Here is a 19160-nt window from a genome sequence, read left to right as displayed (position 1 = left end):
ATAACCCATCAACCACAACCTACCAACTAATTTCGTTTTGCAGATATTGATGAGTGTGCTAGCGCTGAAGTGAATGACTGTAGCTCCAACGCCATGTGTACCAACACTGAAGGGTCGTATGTCTGTCGCTGCAAACGGGGTTATGTTGGAGATGGTAAAAACTGCGCAGGTAAAATGTCTTAGTGTTATCGACCTCTATTTCCATATTGACCTTTCATTTCAAAAAAACCTCTGATCGAACTCCTTTGGCGTAAATTGGGATCGACTGTCATAGGGAATGAACTAAAACAGGTTACAACTTTCTTTCTCAGATGTTGACGAGTGTACAAGTCCTGAAGCAAACGAATGCGACCTGAACGCCATGTGTACCAATACTGAAGGGTCGTATGTTTGTCGCTGTAAACGGGGATATGCTGGAGATGGCAAAAACTGTACAGGTAAAATATATTTGCGTTGGAATCCTCCACTGCCATTTACATTGTATGAAGCCTTCAACTTTTATATAGTACTACTCCGTTTCCAATATCCCCTAAAGTTTCATTTCTTGCGTAAGAGCTGTGGCTTGAGCTATGAGCCGTCATCAACCTACGACTTCATTGCGAAAGTGTTAAAAAAGAAAACCTGTGTTATGAAGGATAGTATTTCAACTAAAGCAGCATGGAAGAACCATTTATACTGTACTAAGTTGCATCTTAGTTATCATCGCTTGTTTTTGCAGATATTGATGAATGTTTTAGCGCTGAAGCCAACGAATGTGATTTAAACGCCATGTGTACCAACACTGAAGGGTCATATGTTTGTCGCTGTAAAAGGGGATATACTGGTGGTGGCAAAAACTGCACAGGTAAAATGTCTCAGTCTTGTAGACCTTCACTTCCATATTGACCAGTCATTTCAAAAAGCCTCTGATATGGACCGCAGTACTCCTTTGGGGTAAAGTGGACTGCCATAGGGAATGATCTCAACACGTTACAACTTTCTTCTACCAGATGTTGACGAGTGTGCAACCCCTGAAGCAAACGAGTGTGACCTGAACGCAATGTGTACCAATACTGAAGGATCTTACGTCTGTCGCTGTAGAAGAGGATATGCTGGAGATGGTAGAAACTGCACTGGTAAGTATTTTCTTAGTTTTGATTTGTTTCATTGACTTTCACAAAATTTCAGATCTCGACGTGTGTTGTGTTTTGTTAGTTTTAACCTTCCAGCCGTCACCTCTTGCTCTCCGACGTGTTCCAAATGTTTTTGTTTGTGTCCTCACTTAAACCGATTTAAAGGGAAATATCAAATGATGGACAAACCTTGCTCCCATATAACAGTCTTTTCCTCTCTTTTTATGAAGACATTGACGAGTGTGATAATGCTGAGTCAAACGAGTGCGACTCCAGTGCTCTGTGCACCAATACCGAAGGGTCTTTCGTCTGCCGCTGCCTGGTGGGATATGAAGGAGACGGAAGGACTTGTATAGGTAGTGTTTTTGTGTTTTATCATCTGGTGTAGTGAAACTTCCCAATATGCTTCTCTCAGTTCAAAAGCCATCAACCACCCGGGATAGGTCTTATTGTGTTTTATTCCTTCTTTCGTTTCCAGATAAAAATGAGTGCGCCAATAATGAAACAAATGATTGTGACCCCAACGCCCTTTGTACCAACACTGAAGGGTCTTATGTCTGTCGCTGTCTTAGTGGATATCAGGGAGATGGTAGAAACTGCACTGGTAAATATCTTATCATTTGCGGTTTACTGATACGGTCTAAAGTTTTAGCACTGGAAGTCATTTTTACTTTCACTTTTCAGCGGTAATCCCTGGCTGTTCTCCACCTTGTGGTCCCAATGCTGGTTGTCAGACAAGTGGTAAATTACCTGTTTGTGTGTGTAATCCTGGTTTCCAAGGAGACGGATACAACTGTTCAGGTTGGTTTTATAATGAGTTGTGATTTGGCAAATATCCCCCACCCAAAACGTGACGGGAACGAAATCATTTCAAGTTGTTTCTCTCTTGTGCACTAAATGCAGACATTGATGAGTGCGAGAGTGTTGAGCTCCACGAATGTGACCCCAATGCCCTGTGTACTAACGTTGAGGGATTGTACATCTGCCGCTGTCTTAGAGGTTACGAGGGAGATGGTCAATTTTGCGCTGGTAAGGAATCTTGTCAGTTAAAAGACTAAGGTCCTGCTCTGTCACGCTATTTTGATTTAAGGCTAATGCACTCAAAACTGCATTTAGATGTTCTACGTTAGTTGGAAATACATATAACTTCACTAAAAAGTAATTGTTAAATCACGGCAGAGTAAAGAGTACTTAACTTTCGCTTTGACTAGCGAACGGGAAAAGAGATTGAAATTCCCTCTTACACTACAACCTCCTTTCCGACCTTCGTTTGTTTTCTATGCCCACTAAAAAAGCAATGACGATATCTTAGCATACACCCTTAAGTTGATGAAACTGTTTAGAATTTCCAGTTTTAAGTTATCATCAAGGAAAGACGTCTGTTACGTCATGTACTTGTAAAGTGAAACCTTGTTTGAGTTAAAAATACTCCGTTCTTTGACAAACGCAGATGTGAATGAATGTGTAAATGCTGAGTCAAACGACTGTGGCCTGAATACTGTATGTACCAACTCAAATGGGTCATACTCCTGTCGCTGTAAAGTTGGCTTTCAAGGTGATGGCGTAAACTGCACAGGTAAAGTTGCACTTAAGACAGGGATCCAGATGGTTGATGTTTTTTTTTATTCTTAAATGTAAAAGTGAGAATCAGAAAGCACTTGGACATTGTGCAAGTTTATAGGTAAACGTTTTCTATCCCTATGTAGATATTGACGAGTGTGCAAGTGACGAAACAAATGAATGTGACCCCAACGCCTTGTGCACCAACACCGATGGATCTTACATCTGCCGATGTCTCCTAGGCTACGAGGGAGACGGCCGGAACTGTATAGGTAAGATATTGAAGACTCGCATATAATAAGAAGAGATTTCGTGACATCAAACTCACAATTTGTTCTTGCTAAACGTAGTTTTAGGAATAGAAATGAAAGCGTTGCTGGTAAAAGCATTAGATTTCCTTTGTGTGGATAAGAGGAGTGGATACGAAATGAGAAAATGTAAGGAGAATACGCGACTCTTGTCGCGCCTCCTTGCACTCAGTAAGGTAAGGTAATCTTTCATTTTGACTTCTTTCAACACCGTTGAGTTTTTACTCCCCAGTTCCTGGCTGTAACCCTAAGTGCGGTGACAATTCATACTGCGTTGAAGATGATATCTTCCCATACTGTTCGTGTTCAAGTGGATACACAGGAGATGGCTACAATTGCACAGGTACTGCTGTTGCAGGATTCCATAGTTAACATAGGAGAGTTGTTATGAAACTTGACAAAGTGCCATGTTGCAAGTTTTTGTTCGCTTATTTTGGCCATTTTGACGTGCACATAACACGCAGTGGTTGTTTACTTCTCATTTAGGAACTAACCAATAGAAACATTTCGGTGACCCATACCATATCTATGCCATATCCATACCATATCCATACCATATCCATACCATACCCATACCATATCCATACGGTACTCATACCATACCCATTCCACACCCATGTGATACCCATACCATACCATAACCTAATTTATGCAAGGTAGGAAACATATCCATACCATACTAAACTTATGATGCTAACATCCATCTTTGATTACAGACATTGATGAATGTGCGAGCTCTCAAGCAAACGAGTGTGACCCCAACGCTCTTTGTACAAACACAGCTGGATCCTACGTTTGTCGGTGTCTGAACGGATATCAGGGTGATGGCAGAAACTGTACTGGTAAATTATTCCTCTAGTTGATCTTTGCTGTGGACTCCTTGTTCACCCATTCTGTTGTAACGTTTTAGACGGCATGGCGAAATTTGGGATGTTTTTCTCTAAGCTGAATAATCCATAATGCCAACACCCATCTTTTATCCATAATTATAGATGTAGATGAATGTAAAAGCTCTGAAGCAAACGATTGTGATCCTAACGCTCAGTGTACAAATACTGAAGGATCTTATGTTTGTCGATGCCGCAGTGGTTATCAGGGTAATGGGAGAAACTGCACAGGTATAAATTGTTTCTTTGTTTTTACTTTCTTCTTTGTTATTTAAAGCATTTTTAACTGAAAAATGAATTAAGTCTGACGTGATTAGTCTTGTCAGTTATATATACAAATGAAGCAGTTGTGAAATTAAAGCCTGAAAAAAAATCTAGCTTTAAGGGGATTCGAGCCCATGACCTTTGCGATATAGGTACATTGCTCTAACAACCGAGCTATTAAGCTCACTGAGAGCTGGTCACGTCGTGAGTTCGTAATATACCCGTAGATGGTGATGATACAAGTGATTATATGAAAGATTATATTTTCTTTAAGCGGAATAAACCAATACCATCTTTTGTCCTTAATTACAGATATCAATGAATGTGCAACCCCTGAAACAAACCAGTGTGATCCTAACGCTCTGTGTAACAACACTGTCGGATCCTACATCTGTCTTTGTCTTACTGGATATCAGGGTGATGGTAGAAACTGTACAGGTAATTGAGATTTGTCTTAATGGCTGTGTTATTGCTTCAGAGCTTAAACTTATTGCTTTAAAACACTTGACCATTGGATTATGCAATTCGATAGTTTTTTTTTATTATTGGTTTAGCCATCATGAGTTATGGACCATTATACCATGCTCTACAAATATGACAGGCGTACGGGTGATTTTTTGGGGCGTTTTTAGTCTTATTTTAGTTTAGTTAAATCTATATTTGGGGGCCCTTTTTAATAAAACAATTATTCCACTCGCGCTTATTGGATATGAATTGATTAAAGCCAACTCGGCGCTACGCGCCTCGTTAGCTATCTACCGTCTCATATCCAACGGGCACTCGAGGAATAATTGTTAAACAACATCTACCTTTCATCCATAAACCAGATGTCGATGAATGTGCAAGTTCTGAAACAAACGAGTGTGACCCCAACGCTGCTTGTACAAACACAGTAGGATCCTACGTTTGTCGTTGTCTGAGTGGATATCAGGGTGATGGAAGAAGATGCACAGGTAATGATTTCTTCTAGTTTTTCTTTGCTGCTAACTTCTCCACTCTTTCTGTTTTAAATTTTTAAAGTGCATGACGAAATTTGGTGTGAAGGTTTTCCAAGCTGAATAATCCATGATGCTAACATTCATCTTCTATCTATAATAGACGTAGATGAATGCGCAAGCTCAGAAACAAACGAGTGTGATCCAAATGCTCTGTGTACAAATGCAGAAGGGTCTTATGTTTGTCGTTGTCTTAGTGGTTATCAGGGCGATGGAAGAAACTGCACAGGTAAGTTGTTTCTTTGGTTTTAACTTCTTCATCCTTGCTTAAGCCATTTTAACTGCATGACGAAATTTAACCTCTTCTTTCAAAAACAGCGATTTTTACTTCTGTCGCAAGTGAGAATGTCAAATGTTTAATTGTTGCTATATTCAATTACAGACATTGACGAGTGTGAGAATAAAGAGCTCAAATGTGACCCTAACGCTTTGTGTACCAACACTGAAGGATCCTATGTCTGCCGTTGTCGTGGAGGATTTACAGGAGACGAGAAAATATGTACAGGTGGGGAAACTTTTGTCGGATAATTTTGGTTAATCAAAAAGTATTGTAAGACAAAGAGATTGCAAAACTGCTGGATTTTTCGTGTACCAGTCTTTTTTGTTATCTCACCCCAACGTTGCCTAATTTCAATGTCCATACCTATCTTTTGTCTAATCACAGACATTGATGAGTGTACAAGCTCTGAAAATAACGAATGCGACCCCAACGCAGTGTGTAACAACACTGAAGGGTCCTACGTCTGTCGTTGCCTCAGTGGATACCAGGGTGATGGTAGAAGCTGCACAGGTAAATATCTGTTTGAAAGTTATGTTAAGTTATAGTATGTAAGTTGTTGTTTAGTGACCTGAAGGTTAGTGTGTGTGGGATTCTAGCCAGACAGGCTGCGATTGTGACTCTCATTAGAAAAAGATATTAGTGTCCCGCTCTCATTAAGTAGATAAAAAAGGTTTTGCTCTTTCTTTTCTCTCGAGCTGTCATGTGCCCGTTATATATTAGTTTTGGACACTAAAAAGAGACGCCTTTATTTTTTTTTGTTTTTATTCTTTACTTTGAAGGGCAGCTCTGCTTGTGCGTTTGTGACTGTAGTACAACTTAAAACGTTGTGGCCGAAGAAAAGCTGATTAAGGCGCGCACTTTCAAAGTTGCGGATCATCTGCATGTAATTTGGCTGACCTGTATCACACTCTGTTTCAAACATTTGGAATAATTATTGCAATGGTTTCTTCGGTGTTGACTTCTTCGCCTTTGCTGCTTAAAACTCTTTTACCTGAAGAATCTTCGCGGTTTTTCGAAACTACATTAACAACATCTATCTTTTATCTATGATTATAGACGTTGATGAATGTGCAAGCTTCGAAACAAATGAGTGTGATCCTAACGCTCTGTGTACCAACACTGAAGGGTCGTATGTTTGCTCGTGTCTTAGCGAATATCAGGGTGATGGAAGAAATTGCACGGGTAAATATTTCTTGTAGTTATGTTTTTGATTGTGACTTCTTCACCCGTGCTGCTTAAACCATTGGCTGACGAAATTTGGTAGCTCCCTCAAACAAAGTTATTCACCTCAAAATCTATCTTTTGTATTAATCACAGACATCAGTATATGTGCAACCCTGGAAACAAAGGAGTGTCTCGCAAAAGATTTATGAGACTATCATTTTCTGCATGGCGTCCCGCGCATGTCTTTGTTTGTAGTTGATAAAAGTATTTTACAATTTTAGACACCGACGAATGCGCCGATGAGGAACAAAACGACTGTGATCCAAACGCCAAGTGTAGTAACATTGTCGGATCCTACATCTGTCGCTGTCTCAAAGGATTCGAGGGAGATGGTAGAGACTGCACCGGTAAATATCTGTTTTGTTTTATGTGTTTTATATGCAGTTAGCGAAATAGTTATTCTTGGCAAAGTTAACATTATTTTACAACATAATTTTGACGAAAAAGTAGCATGTCACTTAGTATATCATCAGATTACGGAGGGATGTATAGAGAACCACACCTGTGCAGAAAAGTATGTGCTTCTCATGCAATTGTGCCCTTGGGTACAGTGGATGAGTCGGAAGGGGGCGGGAAATTGTCAAGATTGCTGTGGATGGATCAGGCTTGTAACGTCTCCCTTTGAGTAAACCCGTCATCGATCATAGTTGGCTTTAAAGGAAAATGTTATAAGGAATAGTTCACCATATGGGTTCAACTCGTATTGGGGAGTCAGTTTCGTTTCTTCGTACTACGCTGGCGACAACAAAATTTAAATCTTTCTCATTCATGTTTGGTTCTTAATTGTAGACGTAGATGAATGCGCAAGCTCTGGAACAAACGAGTGCGACCCCAACGCTTTGTGTAACAACACTGAAGGATCCTACGTCTGTAGTTGTGTTAGTGGTTATAAGGGTAATGGAAGAAACTGCACAGGTGAATTTTCTTGGTAAAGCTTTTGTTATTATTGCGCTATTGCGTCGAATTGGAGATCTAAAGCTCGAACCTTGTGTCGGAACATGCACTGCGCTTGATCTTGTGTTAAGCAAAGAAAACACAGTTCTTGAGCATGGCACTTGAACTGCTCAGGCGTATAATGTAAATACCGAATAGTAGTTGGGGCGATGCGATGCGATGTAATACTAAGAGCTACCTCCGATGCACTATAGCATCTCAGTCATTGAGAGTAACAGTACAATTCGCTACTTTATGCTGAAGAAACAGGATTGTTGCGTTGTCTGTGTTAGTCCCTTAGCTTGTGGAAAAGACACGCAGGGTTTTATGTCCTCAAAACCGTCCGAGTGATCAATAGGTTAGGCGCTTTATCATTATTCTTCTCTGTGTTGTGTAGACATCGATGAATGTGAAAATGGAGAAAATTCTTGTCACGCGAATGCACTGTGTTCCAATACCCCGGGAAGTTACGTGTGCCGTTGCATTCGGGGTTTTGAGGGAGATGGCAGGACATGCGTAGGTAAGTCAGTTTATAAACATGCTTTCATCGTTCTTTATCTTAACACAGCTGTAACTCTTTTGCTCGTGATCTAAAGCTATTAACAATGTGATATGGGAATACAAATAAAGCCAAGCGTCACTACGATTTGTGCTGTTGCAAGAAGGGTAGTTTCGGCATGGGGGATTTTGATCACGAAATAAGTCGTTAACTATAGACGTTTCAAAAGAATTGCAGCACAAAACTGTTGACACTGCACTTTCTAGTGGATCGAAACGCTTATTTGAATGAATTACTAGCCTAGTTTTCCGCTTAACTTTGTTTCGATTTTACTTTCTTTAAAACAGATCGCAACGAGTGCAGGGAGAGCAACGACACATGCGCAGCTAATGAAGAGTGTGTGAACAAGCCTGGATCGTACTCTTGTACTTGTGTTCCTGGGTACACTGGAGAGGCAGGAAATTGTCAAGGTTATTTTTCGCTGTAACGTATTTTTTAATACGCTCCGTTTGATCCTAACGTTTGTTTCATTGAGCCCTTACCAGCAATGGCTATGAACACCGCAAAGTCTAAACAAGCTTACTTACACGATTGCAAAATACTGAAAAAAGAAAAGAAAACAGCTTCTTCCCTAACTTGCATTGAAAATTGAAATTTAATTTTCTTATTTTGACCCCAATTGCAGACGTCGATGAATGTGCAAGCCCTGAAACAAACGAATGTGATTCCAATGCTGTGTGCACGAACACTGAAGGGTCGTATGTCTGTCGCTGTGTAAGTGGATATCAGGGCAATGGTAAAAACTGCACAGGTAAATATTTATGCCGTAACAAATATGTCTGATGCATCTTTAGGCAACATTTCCTTAGAAAAGACCATACGCTTGATTCTTTACATAGGATGGAATTAATCCTCTGCCATGTCTGTCGTTTCTCCTCGACTTTAGACTTTGATGAATGTGCAAACCCTGAAACAAACGAATGTCACGCCAACGCTCTGTGTAACAACACAGAGGGATCCTACATCTGCCGCTGTCTTAGTGGGTATCAGGGAGATGGTAGAAACTGCACAGGTATATTTTTTGTTATATCTACTGCAAATGTGGTGGAATATTCACAACTCAAAGTTATAACTGTTTAACGTTTCAGCCATCGTTGTCGGCTGCTCCCCATCTTGTGGTCCAAATGCGAATTGCCTGGAAAGTGGCGGACGTCCTATGTGTGAATGCAGTCCTGGGTTTGAGGGTGATGGATACGTCTGTGCAGGTAGCGTTCTGTTTTCTGTTGCTTCTCCTATAACGGTACAAGACTATTTTAAGACTGCTGCTCATAATATTGTGATCAAAGTGATGAATCGCCAACTGTCCAGTAGTAAGAAGAAGGGTTAGAACCCAAATTGGTTAAAATGTATCGCGTTTATAGACGTTCTTGGGATAAATTCGTGGCAATTCATTGCATCGCAGATCAGGTACCCGCGCAGTATCATATTGCCCATAGAGTTGCCATTAGTTTCAATATACATTTTAACACTACCTAATGAAGGAGTGGTCGACAGAGAGTTGGTTCTAATTACTGAAGTCATAGATTTTATTTTACAGATATCAACGAATGTGACAATGGAGGAAATTCTTGTGACGTAAATGCGCTGTGTTCCAACACCCCGGGAAGTCACGTGTGCCGCTGTATCCAGGGTTTTCAGGGTGATGGCAGGACATGCGTAGGTAATTGTTCATACCATTATATAGAAATGCTTGATTGCATAATAACGAATTAGCCCTTAATTTTTGAACTTCTTCCACCTCATACGAAAATTTAGTTTTTTATACTTTGTTAGTTGAAGAAGAGCCTTTTTGGTGTGATATTTCGAAAGAGTGTGATTGTAGAGGGATATAATTAAGTATAGTACACGTTTTCCTGCACTAAATTTCTCATTTGCATGTAAAATGACATTGCTGCATCTTAAAATGAACGTTTGAGTGTACTTTTTCAACAGATCGCGACGAATGCAAGGAGACAAATGACACATGCGCAGCTAATGAGAACTGTGTCAACACGATCGGGTCTTACTCGCGCAGTTGTGCCCCTGGGTACACCGGAGGGGCAGGGAATTGTCAAGGCCATTTTTCTCTTGCTATTTTTAAATAAACGGACCCAGTTTGTGTTTATTTGCTTGATTGCTCTCTTTCAATACCCATATCACCACGTAGTGGAAACATCACAGCAGACGTTTCAATTAAGATTTGGTCTTGAACCCAATATAACTACTGAAATGTTTACACTTAGATCTGAAAATTAACTCTGATTCTTTAGTTCCAACGCATTTAGCCAACGGCTGCGCGGTGTTTAGAGTAAAATTTGAATGAACCATAAACCATGTTGGGACGTGTCCATCGAAAAGGAGTTTCTTTTTAAATAAAAAAGATAAAGACGGTTTGACGCCTCTGTTTGTCAAACAAACTCTTCTTGGTGGCTTCAGGTTAGTCGCTTTGAGACAGAAAATTTATCTACAGCTGCTCTGATTTCAGACATCGATGAATGTTCCAGCCCTGATACAAACCAATGTGATTCCAAAGCTCTATGTAACAACACTGATGGATCCTACATCTGTCGCTGTCTAAGTGGATATCGGGGTGATGGAAGAAGCTGCACAGGTAAATATTTGTTCTTGCGTTTTATTACAAACAAAAATTAATTCTTACTGAAGTAGCAAATTGAAAACTGGGTTCAAAAACCACATTTTACAACAGAATGCTCTCTAAGGGATATGAAGGTCAGCGATTTCGTTCATTTCACTTGTATTTTCATTTTTTCAGATATCGATGAATGTGAAAATGCAGAGAATTCTTGTCACGAGAACGCACTGTGTTCAAACACTGCTGGAAGTTATGTGTGTCGCTGCATCCGGGGTTTTGATGGTGATGGCAGGACATGCGTAGGTAAATCTTCAATTAACCGTTGAATGCATCATATTGCCGGAGAATAAAATCTTGGATAAAAGACGTATTTTTTGGTTCACCTGTTATTTCCAAGTGGAAGTCTTGCTTTGGCTTAATTAGTGGTCGAAAGTCGAAATAGGATTTACCCATTTACCCAAATAACTTTTGCTTCACTTTTCAACAGATCGAGATGAATGTAAACAGACGAATGACACCTGTGCAATTGATGAAGAGTGTGTAAACACGATTGGATCTTACTCGTGCAATTGCGCCCCCGGGTACATTGGAGAGGCAGGAAATTGTCAAGGTAATTATTTTGACTTTTACGAGAAAAATCTGGCTTTGTCATTATCTTCTCGGTGTCGTTATTTTTTCTGTACCTTAATCTGGTGTTCAAGTGTGCCAAGCGGCTTTCTGCCAGAAATGAATAAACGATCTTGAAATGAAGACGACAATTTTCAAAGAACAAACATTCATTAAAAAGTTGAATTCATTCTTAAGTTGTTTTCAAAATCACATTGTTTATATCGAGTAGTTAATGACCTAAATGCAACTCGATCAAATAAGACCTCGAATTTTAATTAGATTTATGTAAACTACTTATATTTTACTGTAAGCATTTCCATATCCATCTCACGAGGGAAGCGTTTACAGCCTTTTAAAAGATGTCGCAGAGCCCGGCGATATCTGCCATTTAGAAGGACATAAATGCAAGGGTTAAGTGATGCGTTGGAATAAAATATGAACTTAGCTGCGAAACTCAATTGGTCCATACCACAAGGAATTTCCTTATCCCACAAAAAGAAAAATAAAAAACCGATGATATCTACAGGAAATATGCAAATAACAAACAGAAGTATGATTACTAGAATTTTCTTGGTTATTTTGGTGTTTTCTTTACGCCGGCTTTTCATGAGTGAAGACGAACATCCTTTCCAAATGGGTTTCTGTCTTCTCAAAGCCCTGAATATGAGTGAATACAGAACGGTGACGATTGCCAAAGGAATGGCGATCAAAAAAACAGATAGAATTGTAAAGTGGATCCTCAGTGCTTGTAAGTTGTCAAATGCTGGCTCAAAGCTGAAGGAGCAAATGCTGATTCCATTCACTCTTTGAAGACGCGCTATGTAAAAATAAATACCGTGTAGACCCATTGATATTAGCCATATCAGTGCAATTACAAATTTAAGTCGTTTTGGAGTGATGAAAGGCTTTCGAAAGGGTTGAACAACTCCAGTGTACCTATCCAATGTGATAACAACAATACTTTGTATCGAGACAGCGGTTGAGATCTCTTGGACGAAGTAGACAACCTTGCATAGTGTTGCACCTGATAGACCATCGATTAGCCATCCCTGGTAACCGACAAAGATTTGTGTTAGTTCTCGCGGCACTGCAAATGCCGAAAGCAACATATCGGACACAGCCATGTTTGCGATTAAGTAGTTAGTCGTAGTCCTCATGTGCTTGTTTTTCGCAACAATGGCGATGACTGCCGCGTTTCCAAGAAGTGAGAGCAACATCATTACGATGTAACTTGTTGCTTTGATGACTTTTGTAGACACGGGATCTTCTTTGATGAAAGGCATGCATCTGACATCAGTCGAGTTTAGCATGGTGGTATTAATAAGAGGACCATCCATCATGTTTACTCATACCGTGAAGTGTATATAGCTCTTTAGGAAGTCAACATAATTGGCGAACTAACCCTGAGGGTTGGTTTTTACTCGGGCATAAACATAAGCCTAAGACCCCGTGCACACTACACCGGAAAAAAATTGAAAACGGCGTTTTTCGGCACCCTGAATGCACAAATGTTTGCCGTCGACACTACGCCGGTTTTCCCCCGGTTGGAAAAGCGTTTTCGAAAAGCTCCGTTTTCGTGACGGATTAGTGTGGACGGTAGGCCTAACCGCAGAAATAAAGCTGCGTTTTCAAATTTGTCTGGCGTAGCGTGGACGGGGCCTAAGCAACACGTGCAAACGTAGTAGGGCGCCAAAAAAGGCGCTAATTGACAACCTCTTACTGACTCTGCATGCTCATGTCACTTAAACAAATGCTTATGAGCTAATGAAAACAGTCGCCCGTAGGCCGCAACTTGTTTAGAGCTTTGTCAAAGAGGTGCGACAGACATAGATACAAGATAAATTGTCAACAAGTCCAACAAACATAAAAAGACGGTAAATTGATATAAGTTACGACTAAAAGGAAATTCAATAATTTATTTGTCAGTTAATTTTATCGTCCTCGATTATTTAGTTTCACAAATAACTTTTTTGTATTTGCTTAATAACATAGTCAATCATGATGGCCGGGCAATTTCGGGTACGGGCTTAAAACTTCGTAATTTCAAATTGGTTTAGTAAACGATTTAAGTAATTTTAAAATGCAGAGCACCTTTAAGCAATTTTTTAAACGGCGGAAAGAGTGTTCCGTGTAATACTGATAGGAACAGATAAGCCTAGGTAATGTGTCATCTTTAAACGATCTTTGTAGCAAATTTGAATTAAAAGAATTTTCGATGTAATATTCTCTTTTAAATGTATGTGTCCTTACATTAAGGAATCTGAAGAAAATTAGCATTTTCAATGCCTTCCGCCTATATCTTTGCCGCTTTTTTGTTCATCAGTGTTGTTAAGCAAATTTTAGAAATTCGAATAAAAGGGTACAATCACTGAAACAGTGACCACCTGAGGTGTAGAAAAGGAAAACTGTTGCTGTGTTGGATGAAAAAGCTTCTATTTTGACTAATCATTGTCGCGTCTGAACTGATCCGGCCACTTAACAGCGATATTTGGCATTTGAACGACACTTCCAAAGAGCATGCATTAAGTTCAGTGTCCAGCTGAGTCGCTACTAGAAAGAGAAAAACCAAAAGAAGCAATTATAGCCTTACGATTTAACAAATAAAGAAGCCTCGACTGTTCTCTGTTCTGTTGTAAAGCACGCAGGAAGCGGTAGAGCACGAAAGAAGTGTAGGGGAAAACACGAGACGTAGACGAGTGTTTTTCCCTACTTCTGGAGTGCTCTACCGCTTCCTAAGTGCTTTACAACAGAACAGAGCACAGTCGAGGCTTCTTTAATTGTTTTATGATAAAGAATCAGATAATTTCCCCACGCATACGGCTGAATTTTCAAACCAAACTTTATTTTCCAAACGAGCAAAAGTGGCGTCAGCCATGCACTGTTCCCTGATAAAGCACGCTAAAATAAGCCAATCACAATCGTTGTTAGAATTGTTCAAATAATTTGATTGGCTAACGAAGCGACAGCTGTCAATCACAAACTGGACTTCAGCTAAGCTTTCAGTTTCGAGTAGTTTGAGCGACTTTCGAGAGAGGAGCGATGCCTTCAAAGTTCGCTTTTAAGTAAATGTTTAAATACGGATCTAAACGCAGGTAAAGGTTAACAGTCCAGAGGAATCCGGCCGTATAGTGGCCCATGAAAACGAGCACTTTTCCCGTGGAAATTACGAAACGCGGAGCTCAAAGCTTGTGGATGAAATGCGAAATGCCGAGTTGAATTTGAAAGGGCTACAGTTAGTTACGGCTTGTAGCCGCATGTAGCAAGATTGCCCGAACTAGCGTAAAAGTTAGAAAGACTTAACGGCTCCCACTAGTTCTACTCCGAGTACAGAAGAGAATATCAGAGCAAGTTTTTCACTGACCACTCGTCGGTTTACTTCGCTGAGATGACCGGAGCACGAGCGTTTCTACACTGCATGTAAGTGTTGTTTGAGCAAATGAGCATTTTTAACTGTAAATTTACAAAAATAAAGCTTCTCATCATAAACAGAAACAGTTCAATTGTTGTTTTCTGTCGTTGTTTTACTTCTTAGTATAATTTCTGCCTTCGTAACAATTATGTCTTTATCGAAGCACTGTCTAGGTTGAGAATTTGTTTATTTCGCTAGAGCTGTACATGTTTTGTCGGCGAGAATCTAGCAAAACTTGTTATTTTAGTACACTTTTAACACTACTGTTGCTAACAATGGTCTCTGTGAGCTATATTTACTGCAGAAAAATAGCTCGCTTTCACTGCGTTTGTCTAAGTCACAGGGGATGTTTAATTTGGGTCAAATTTGTCAAAATTCCGAAGAAAAAATTTGGAAGCCAACTTACCGTCATCAACCCGTGCTCTGTTCTCTGATAAAGCACGCTGTTTCAGCCAATCAGAGCGCGCGTTATATGTTATATGGAAACTTTGTGAAACTTTGAAATTCGATTACAGATGTAAGTTTGTAACGTGCAAGTTTTCAACAACAAAAAAATACACGGATTCGCTTCCTTTACTCCTGTGAGCGTTTTTGTTTTTGTTATTATTATTCAGCGTTTTTTATAGAAGATTCATTTACATCAACTCACAAAGCTAAAAAAAAATGCAGCAAGCAAAATGAGCTGAAAGGACCACAATATTGTCTTAGTTCAGGTTGCCTGTAAACAAAATGTAAGACGATTACGTTTTAGGGAAAATCTGGCAAACGCAAATTTCCGAAAAATAATGATTAATATATGTCCCTCTTCTCCATTTTCAAATTATTTGTATAAAAGCACGACAAACATAAAGATGTCTGACAGCCTGTGGCAGAGATTACCTCGGCTCTTAATGTCGAACTGTATTGTCATGCAAATATAACAAAGTTTAAGAGAAACAGGCTAGCTATTAGGTTCAACTTATAGAAAGTGCCTTAAGTACGTGACTTTCATACACTTCACTGAAAATTCAAAGAAACTATCGTATCCTCTTCTGGAAAAATTTTTGAAAAAGACTATAAAACAGCACAAGACTTGCAAACACTGTCCTATGCACTGGAACACACAAAGTTGTGGACCTTAGCTCTTCTAGTTTAATTTGGGAAAAGGCCAAGTAGAAGCGAAGACGAAAACATCACAAACGTTTTGTATATTTTAATTAGAAATTACAGCACTAGTTTTCGTCAACCATTTAATGAAAATATTAATGTTTTTGCGCCAGCTCAGACGTGGTAGTCGCATTCTGAAAATGGGTCTCTTCACAAGCAAAGCCCTTTATCGAGATGGAAATTTACGTTGAAATTAATTTACTGATCTCTATAATGTTATTAATTTCAGTGAAAACAGAGCGAGCACAGAATCTTATCTTGCAACTCTCAGTCGAAACAATCTTCTTGCAACATTTTTTATCCGAAACTTATGGGCAAAAAAAAATTATTAAAAAATTATTCCAAAGAAAAATAAAAGATAAATTTGTCAAAACCGAGCGATAGAACCTACTAAAAACAGTCAAAACCCTAGTTAGTACTAGCTATACTACGAAAACTACATATGTTTTAATGTATTCATTTCGATGTCTTTTATCGCCTCCGCGCGAGGAAAATATACTTTGCCTTTGAGAATATTTCGCAGACCCTGGCGATATCTCTCATTTAGAAGGAAATAAATGCACGGGTTCAGTGATGCGTTTGAGTAAAATATGAACTTAGCTGCGAAGCTCAAATGGTCCATACCACAAGGAATTCCCTTGTACCACGCGAAGAAAAATAGAAAACCTAAGATGTCTATTGGTAATATGCAAATAACGAATAAAACTAGAATTGCTAGAATTTTCCACGTGATTTTAGCGTTCTCTCTCTGCCGGCTTTTCATGAGTGAAGATGCACATCCTTTTCCAAAGGGTTTCTGTTTTTTCAGAGCCCTGAATATGAGTGAGTACAAAACGGTTATTATTATCAAAGGGATGGCGATCAAAACAACTGATATCATAATAAAGTTGATCTTCACTGCTCGTGGATTGTCGAAGAAGCAAAAACTGATTCCTATTACTTGTTCATGGCGTACCGTGTAAAAATAAATACCGTGTAGAGCCATGGATATCAACCATATCAGTGCAATAACAACTTTGCGTCGTTTCGGAGTTATGATAGGACGACGAAAGGGCGAAACAACTCCAGTGTACCTATCCAATGTGATAACAACGATACTTTGTATCGAGACGGCAGTAGAGATGTCTTGGAAGAAGTAAACAGCTTTGCAAAGGACTGCACCAGCCAGACCATCGATCAACCATCTGCGGTGACCGATAAAGATTTCCGTCATTTCTCGCGGTACTGCAAATGTAGAAAGCAGTAGATCTGACACGGCCATGTTTGCGATTAAGTAGTTTGTTGTGGTTCGCATATGCCTGTTTTTCGCAACAACGGCGATAACCGCTGCGTTTCCAATAAGTGAAAGCAACATGATCACAGTATAACATGCTGCCTTGATAGCCTTTGTAGAGATGGGATCTTTCGTGGTGAAAGGATTACATTCGGTTTCACTTTCATTAGATAGTGGTAGATTTTCTAACAACCCATTCATCTTCTTTACTCAGATATCGAAAATTACGCACGCAAGGGTATTGTCGGTTAGCCAAGCGCGTAGCACTTGAAGACACACACAACTAGTGCTGGAATCGAAGTGCTTGTTAGAATAATTTACCAATCCACGTGTGTAGAAATGTTTGATGTCGCTGGTTTTCAGTGTCACGCAATTCAAAATAGATCAAAATAAAAATCAAAACCGGTCAATAGATAAAATCCAGAATCTGGGAAATGAAAGAAGGTAAATATGCAAAGACTCTCGCCAAAATTCTGGTCACAGCAATTTTTCTTATGTGAGATATGTGGATAAATTTTTTACCCAAATTTATAGAGATTTGAATGGAGACGGCATGCTGGTGCCCATACGGATGGGCACCAACATGGCGGCCGGAAACCGACAGAAACATCTGTCACTGAGTTTTGCTACAAAAGCGTGAATTTATCCCTCAAGGAACTGTAAAACATTAAAATAATACTTTTTCTAAGACGTGAACTGTTCAGATACCCAAGTTCCCCGAAATAAGTCACTTTTTTAACCATCATGACAGCTCTCTAGGCCGTCATGTAAATGCCGCGTCACGCAAAAGCTTAGAAATTCAAGCGTAGTGTATCACAAAACCAAGAGCCCATTCGGAGCGAAAATTTGTATGAATATTAGTTTTCAGCTGTTCTTATACATCATTTAAGTAAAATCTCAGGAAGATCAATGGTTTTGTAGTTCGAATTTTGGTGACGTCATGTGAAAACCAGCTACTGACAGACTTCCTGTTGGATGCAACACTTTCCTTCCTAATTATATAGCTCCATCGAAATCCAGTGTTGCCAACAGACCTATTTTTTTTCATTAATTTTTGCAAACTGTCCAAATTTAAAATAAATTGGATAGTTTTTGCTCGAACGTTGAGTTTAGCTTTGAACAAACTGTCCAATTTGAGAAAAATCTGTATACTTTCCATCAACCAATGAAATGCCAAGATAAATAAAAGAACCGAGTGTTGGCCAATCAGGTTGCAGCTGTTCTCACTGCCATCAAACGTCTTCGCTAAGTTTTCTTATGTTTTGATAATGGCGGAATTTCCCGCCTTTACTCTCCACCTTTTTGACGTCTAAACTTTCAAATGGAGTCTTCAGCTAGGTTTCCAGAGATAGATGCTACTGATTTACTCGAGATGAGGGAGAATAATGTTACGATATGTAAATTTCTGTAACTGTAATTGTCAGTGGACTTTCTGCCGTACATATAAATTATGTATTTTGAATCGTTAGTTTAGTCTTCTACCGTTAGCTGAGTGAATAAAGCTTCGAAACAAATAATCAGAACGAGAACACTCAAAGAAGCAAAAAACCTGGGTTAAAGTGTTTGACCTGTGACGAACTGAGCGAAGCGAAATGAGAAATACTGTTTCTTTGGAGGATAAAATATTTGCCTTGTTCATCTGTTTTTGGATCCTATATAATTAATAGGTAATAGGACTACATGCTTGTCCAATTTGGAAATAATTGAATTCAAAAAATTCCTCGGACTACCAAATTGGACTCGGCCTACGACCTCGTCCAGTTTGGCAGTCCGAGGAATTTTTTTCGTCCAATTATTTCCAAATTGGACAGCGGGTAGTCCTATTACATGTACTAATCACGTAAATCGCTACGATTAATGTAACTGTGTATCCTTTAAGTAACCATGCAAGTCTCCATTTTTTTCCTTTGGAATTTTCAATAGCATGGAAACAAAAGTGAATATTCTATATTACGTCTTTCCTTTAGGCAGAAATCTCTCTTGTGACCGCAGCCGCTGTTGGAAATTACTATTTTCGTATTCTGGTTGA

The 19160-nt window shown here is 39.4% G+C and overlaps 3 protein-coding genes across 15 annotated transcripts in view; 1 reads left to right on the top strand and 2 right to left on the bottom strand.

Moving 5' to 3' along the window:
• LOC110058624 (uncharacterized) overlaps positions 1–19160 on the top strand; it is a 147400-nt gene that overhangs the window by 69290 nt on the left and 58950 nt on the right. For all 13 annotated transcript variants that reach the window (XM_089285180.1, XM_089285168.1, XM_089285178.1 and 10 more), the window contains 30 exons: positions 44–169; positions 312–437; positions 719–844; positions 990–1115; positions 1343–1468; positions 1591–1716; positions 1797–1913; positions 2016–2141; positions 2563–2688; positions 2819–2944; positions 3213–3323; positions 3697–3822; positions 3973–4098; positions 4444–4569; positions 4959–5084; positions 5230–5355; positions 5509–5631; positions 5791–5916; positions 6463–6588; positions 6852–6977; positions 7420–7545; positions 7961–8083; positions 8410–8532; positions 8748–8873; positions 9009–9134; positions 9211–9327; positions 9660–9782; positions 10587–10712; positions 10875–10997; positions 11182–11304. In XM_089285180.1, coding sequence (XP_089141306.1) covers positions 44–169; positions 312–437; positions 719–844; positions 990–1115; positions 1343–1468; positions 1591–1716; positions 1797–1913; positions 2016–2141; positions 2563–2688; positions 2819–2944; positions 3213–3323; positions 3697–3822; positions 3973–4098; positions 4444–4569; positions 4959–5084; positions 5230–5355; positions 5509–5631; positions 5791–5916; positions 6463–6588; positions 6852–6977; positions 7420–7545; positions 7961–8083; positions 8410–8532; positions 8748–8873; positions 9009–9134; positions 9211–9327; positions 9660–9782; positions 10587–10712; positions 10875–10997; positions 11182–11304 — 3729 coding nt within the window. The remainder of the gene's footprint in view (positions 1–43; positions 170–311; positions 438–718; positions 845–989; positions 1116–1342; positions 1469–1590; positions 1717–1796; positions 1914–2015; positions 2142–2562; positions 2689–2818; positions 2945–3212; positions 3324–3696; positions 3823–3972; positions 4099–4443; positions 4570–4958; positions 5085–5229; positions 5356–5508; positions 5632–5790; positions 5917–6462; positions 6589–6851; positions 6978–7419; positions 7546–7960; positions 8084–8409; positions 8533–8747; positions 8874–9008; positions 9135–9210; positions 9328–9659; positions 9783–10586; positions 10713–10874; positions 10998–11181; positions 11305–19160) is intronic.
• Positions 11322–12643, bottom strand: LOC110058663 (QRFP-like peptide receptor). Its single transcript, XM_020765318.2, has one exon. The coding sequence runs from the start codon at positions 12641–12643 to the stop codon at positions 11594–11596; it is 1050 nt and encodes a 349-aa protein (XP_020620977.2). The 3' UTR covers positions 11322–11593.
• On the bottom strand, positions 15930–17396 carry LOC110058665 (neuromedin-U receptor 2-like). The gene has a single exon (XM_020765320.2). It carries the CDS (start codon positions 17330–17332, stop codon positions 16295–16297), a length of 1038 nt encoding a protein of 345 aa, XP_020620979.2. The 5' UTR covers positions 17333–17396; the 3' UTR covers positions 15930–16294.

This window comes from Orbicella faveolata, unplaced genomic scaffold (genome assembly GCF_042242905.1).
Source record: "Orbicella faveolata isolate gen_17 unplaced genomic scaffold, um_ofav_v1 contig_13, whole genome shotgun sequence".
NCBI classification, from domain to species: Eukaryota; Metazoa; Cnidaria; class Anthozoa; order Scleractinia; family Merulinidae; genus Orbicella; species Orbicella faveolata.
Note: the sequence above shows the minus strand (reverse complement) of the source record. Positions and strands in the feature narration are given on the sequence as shown.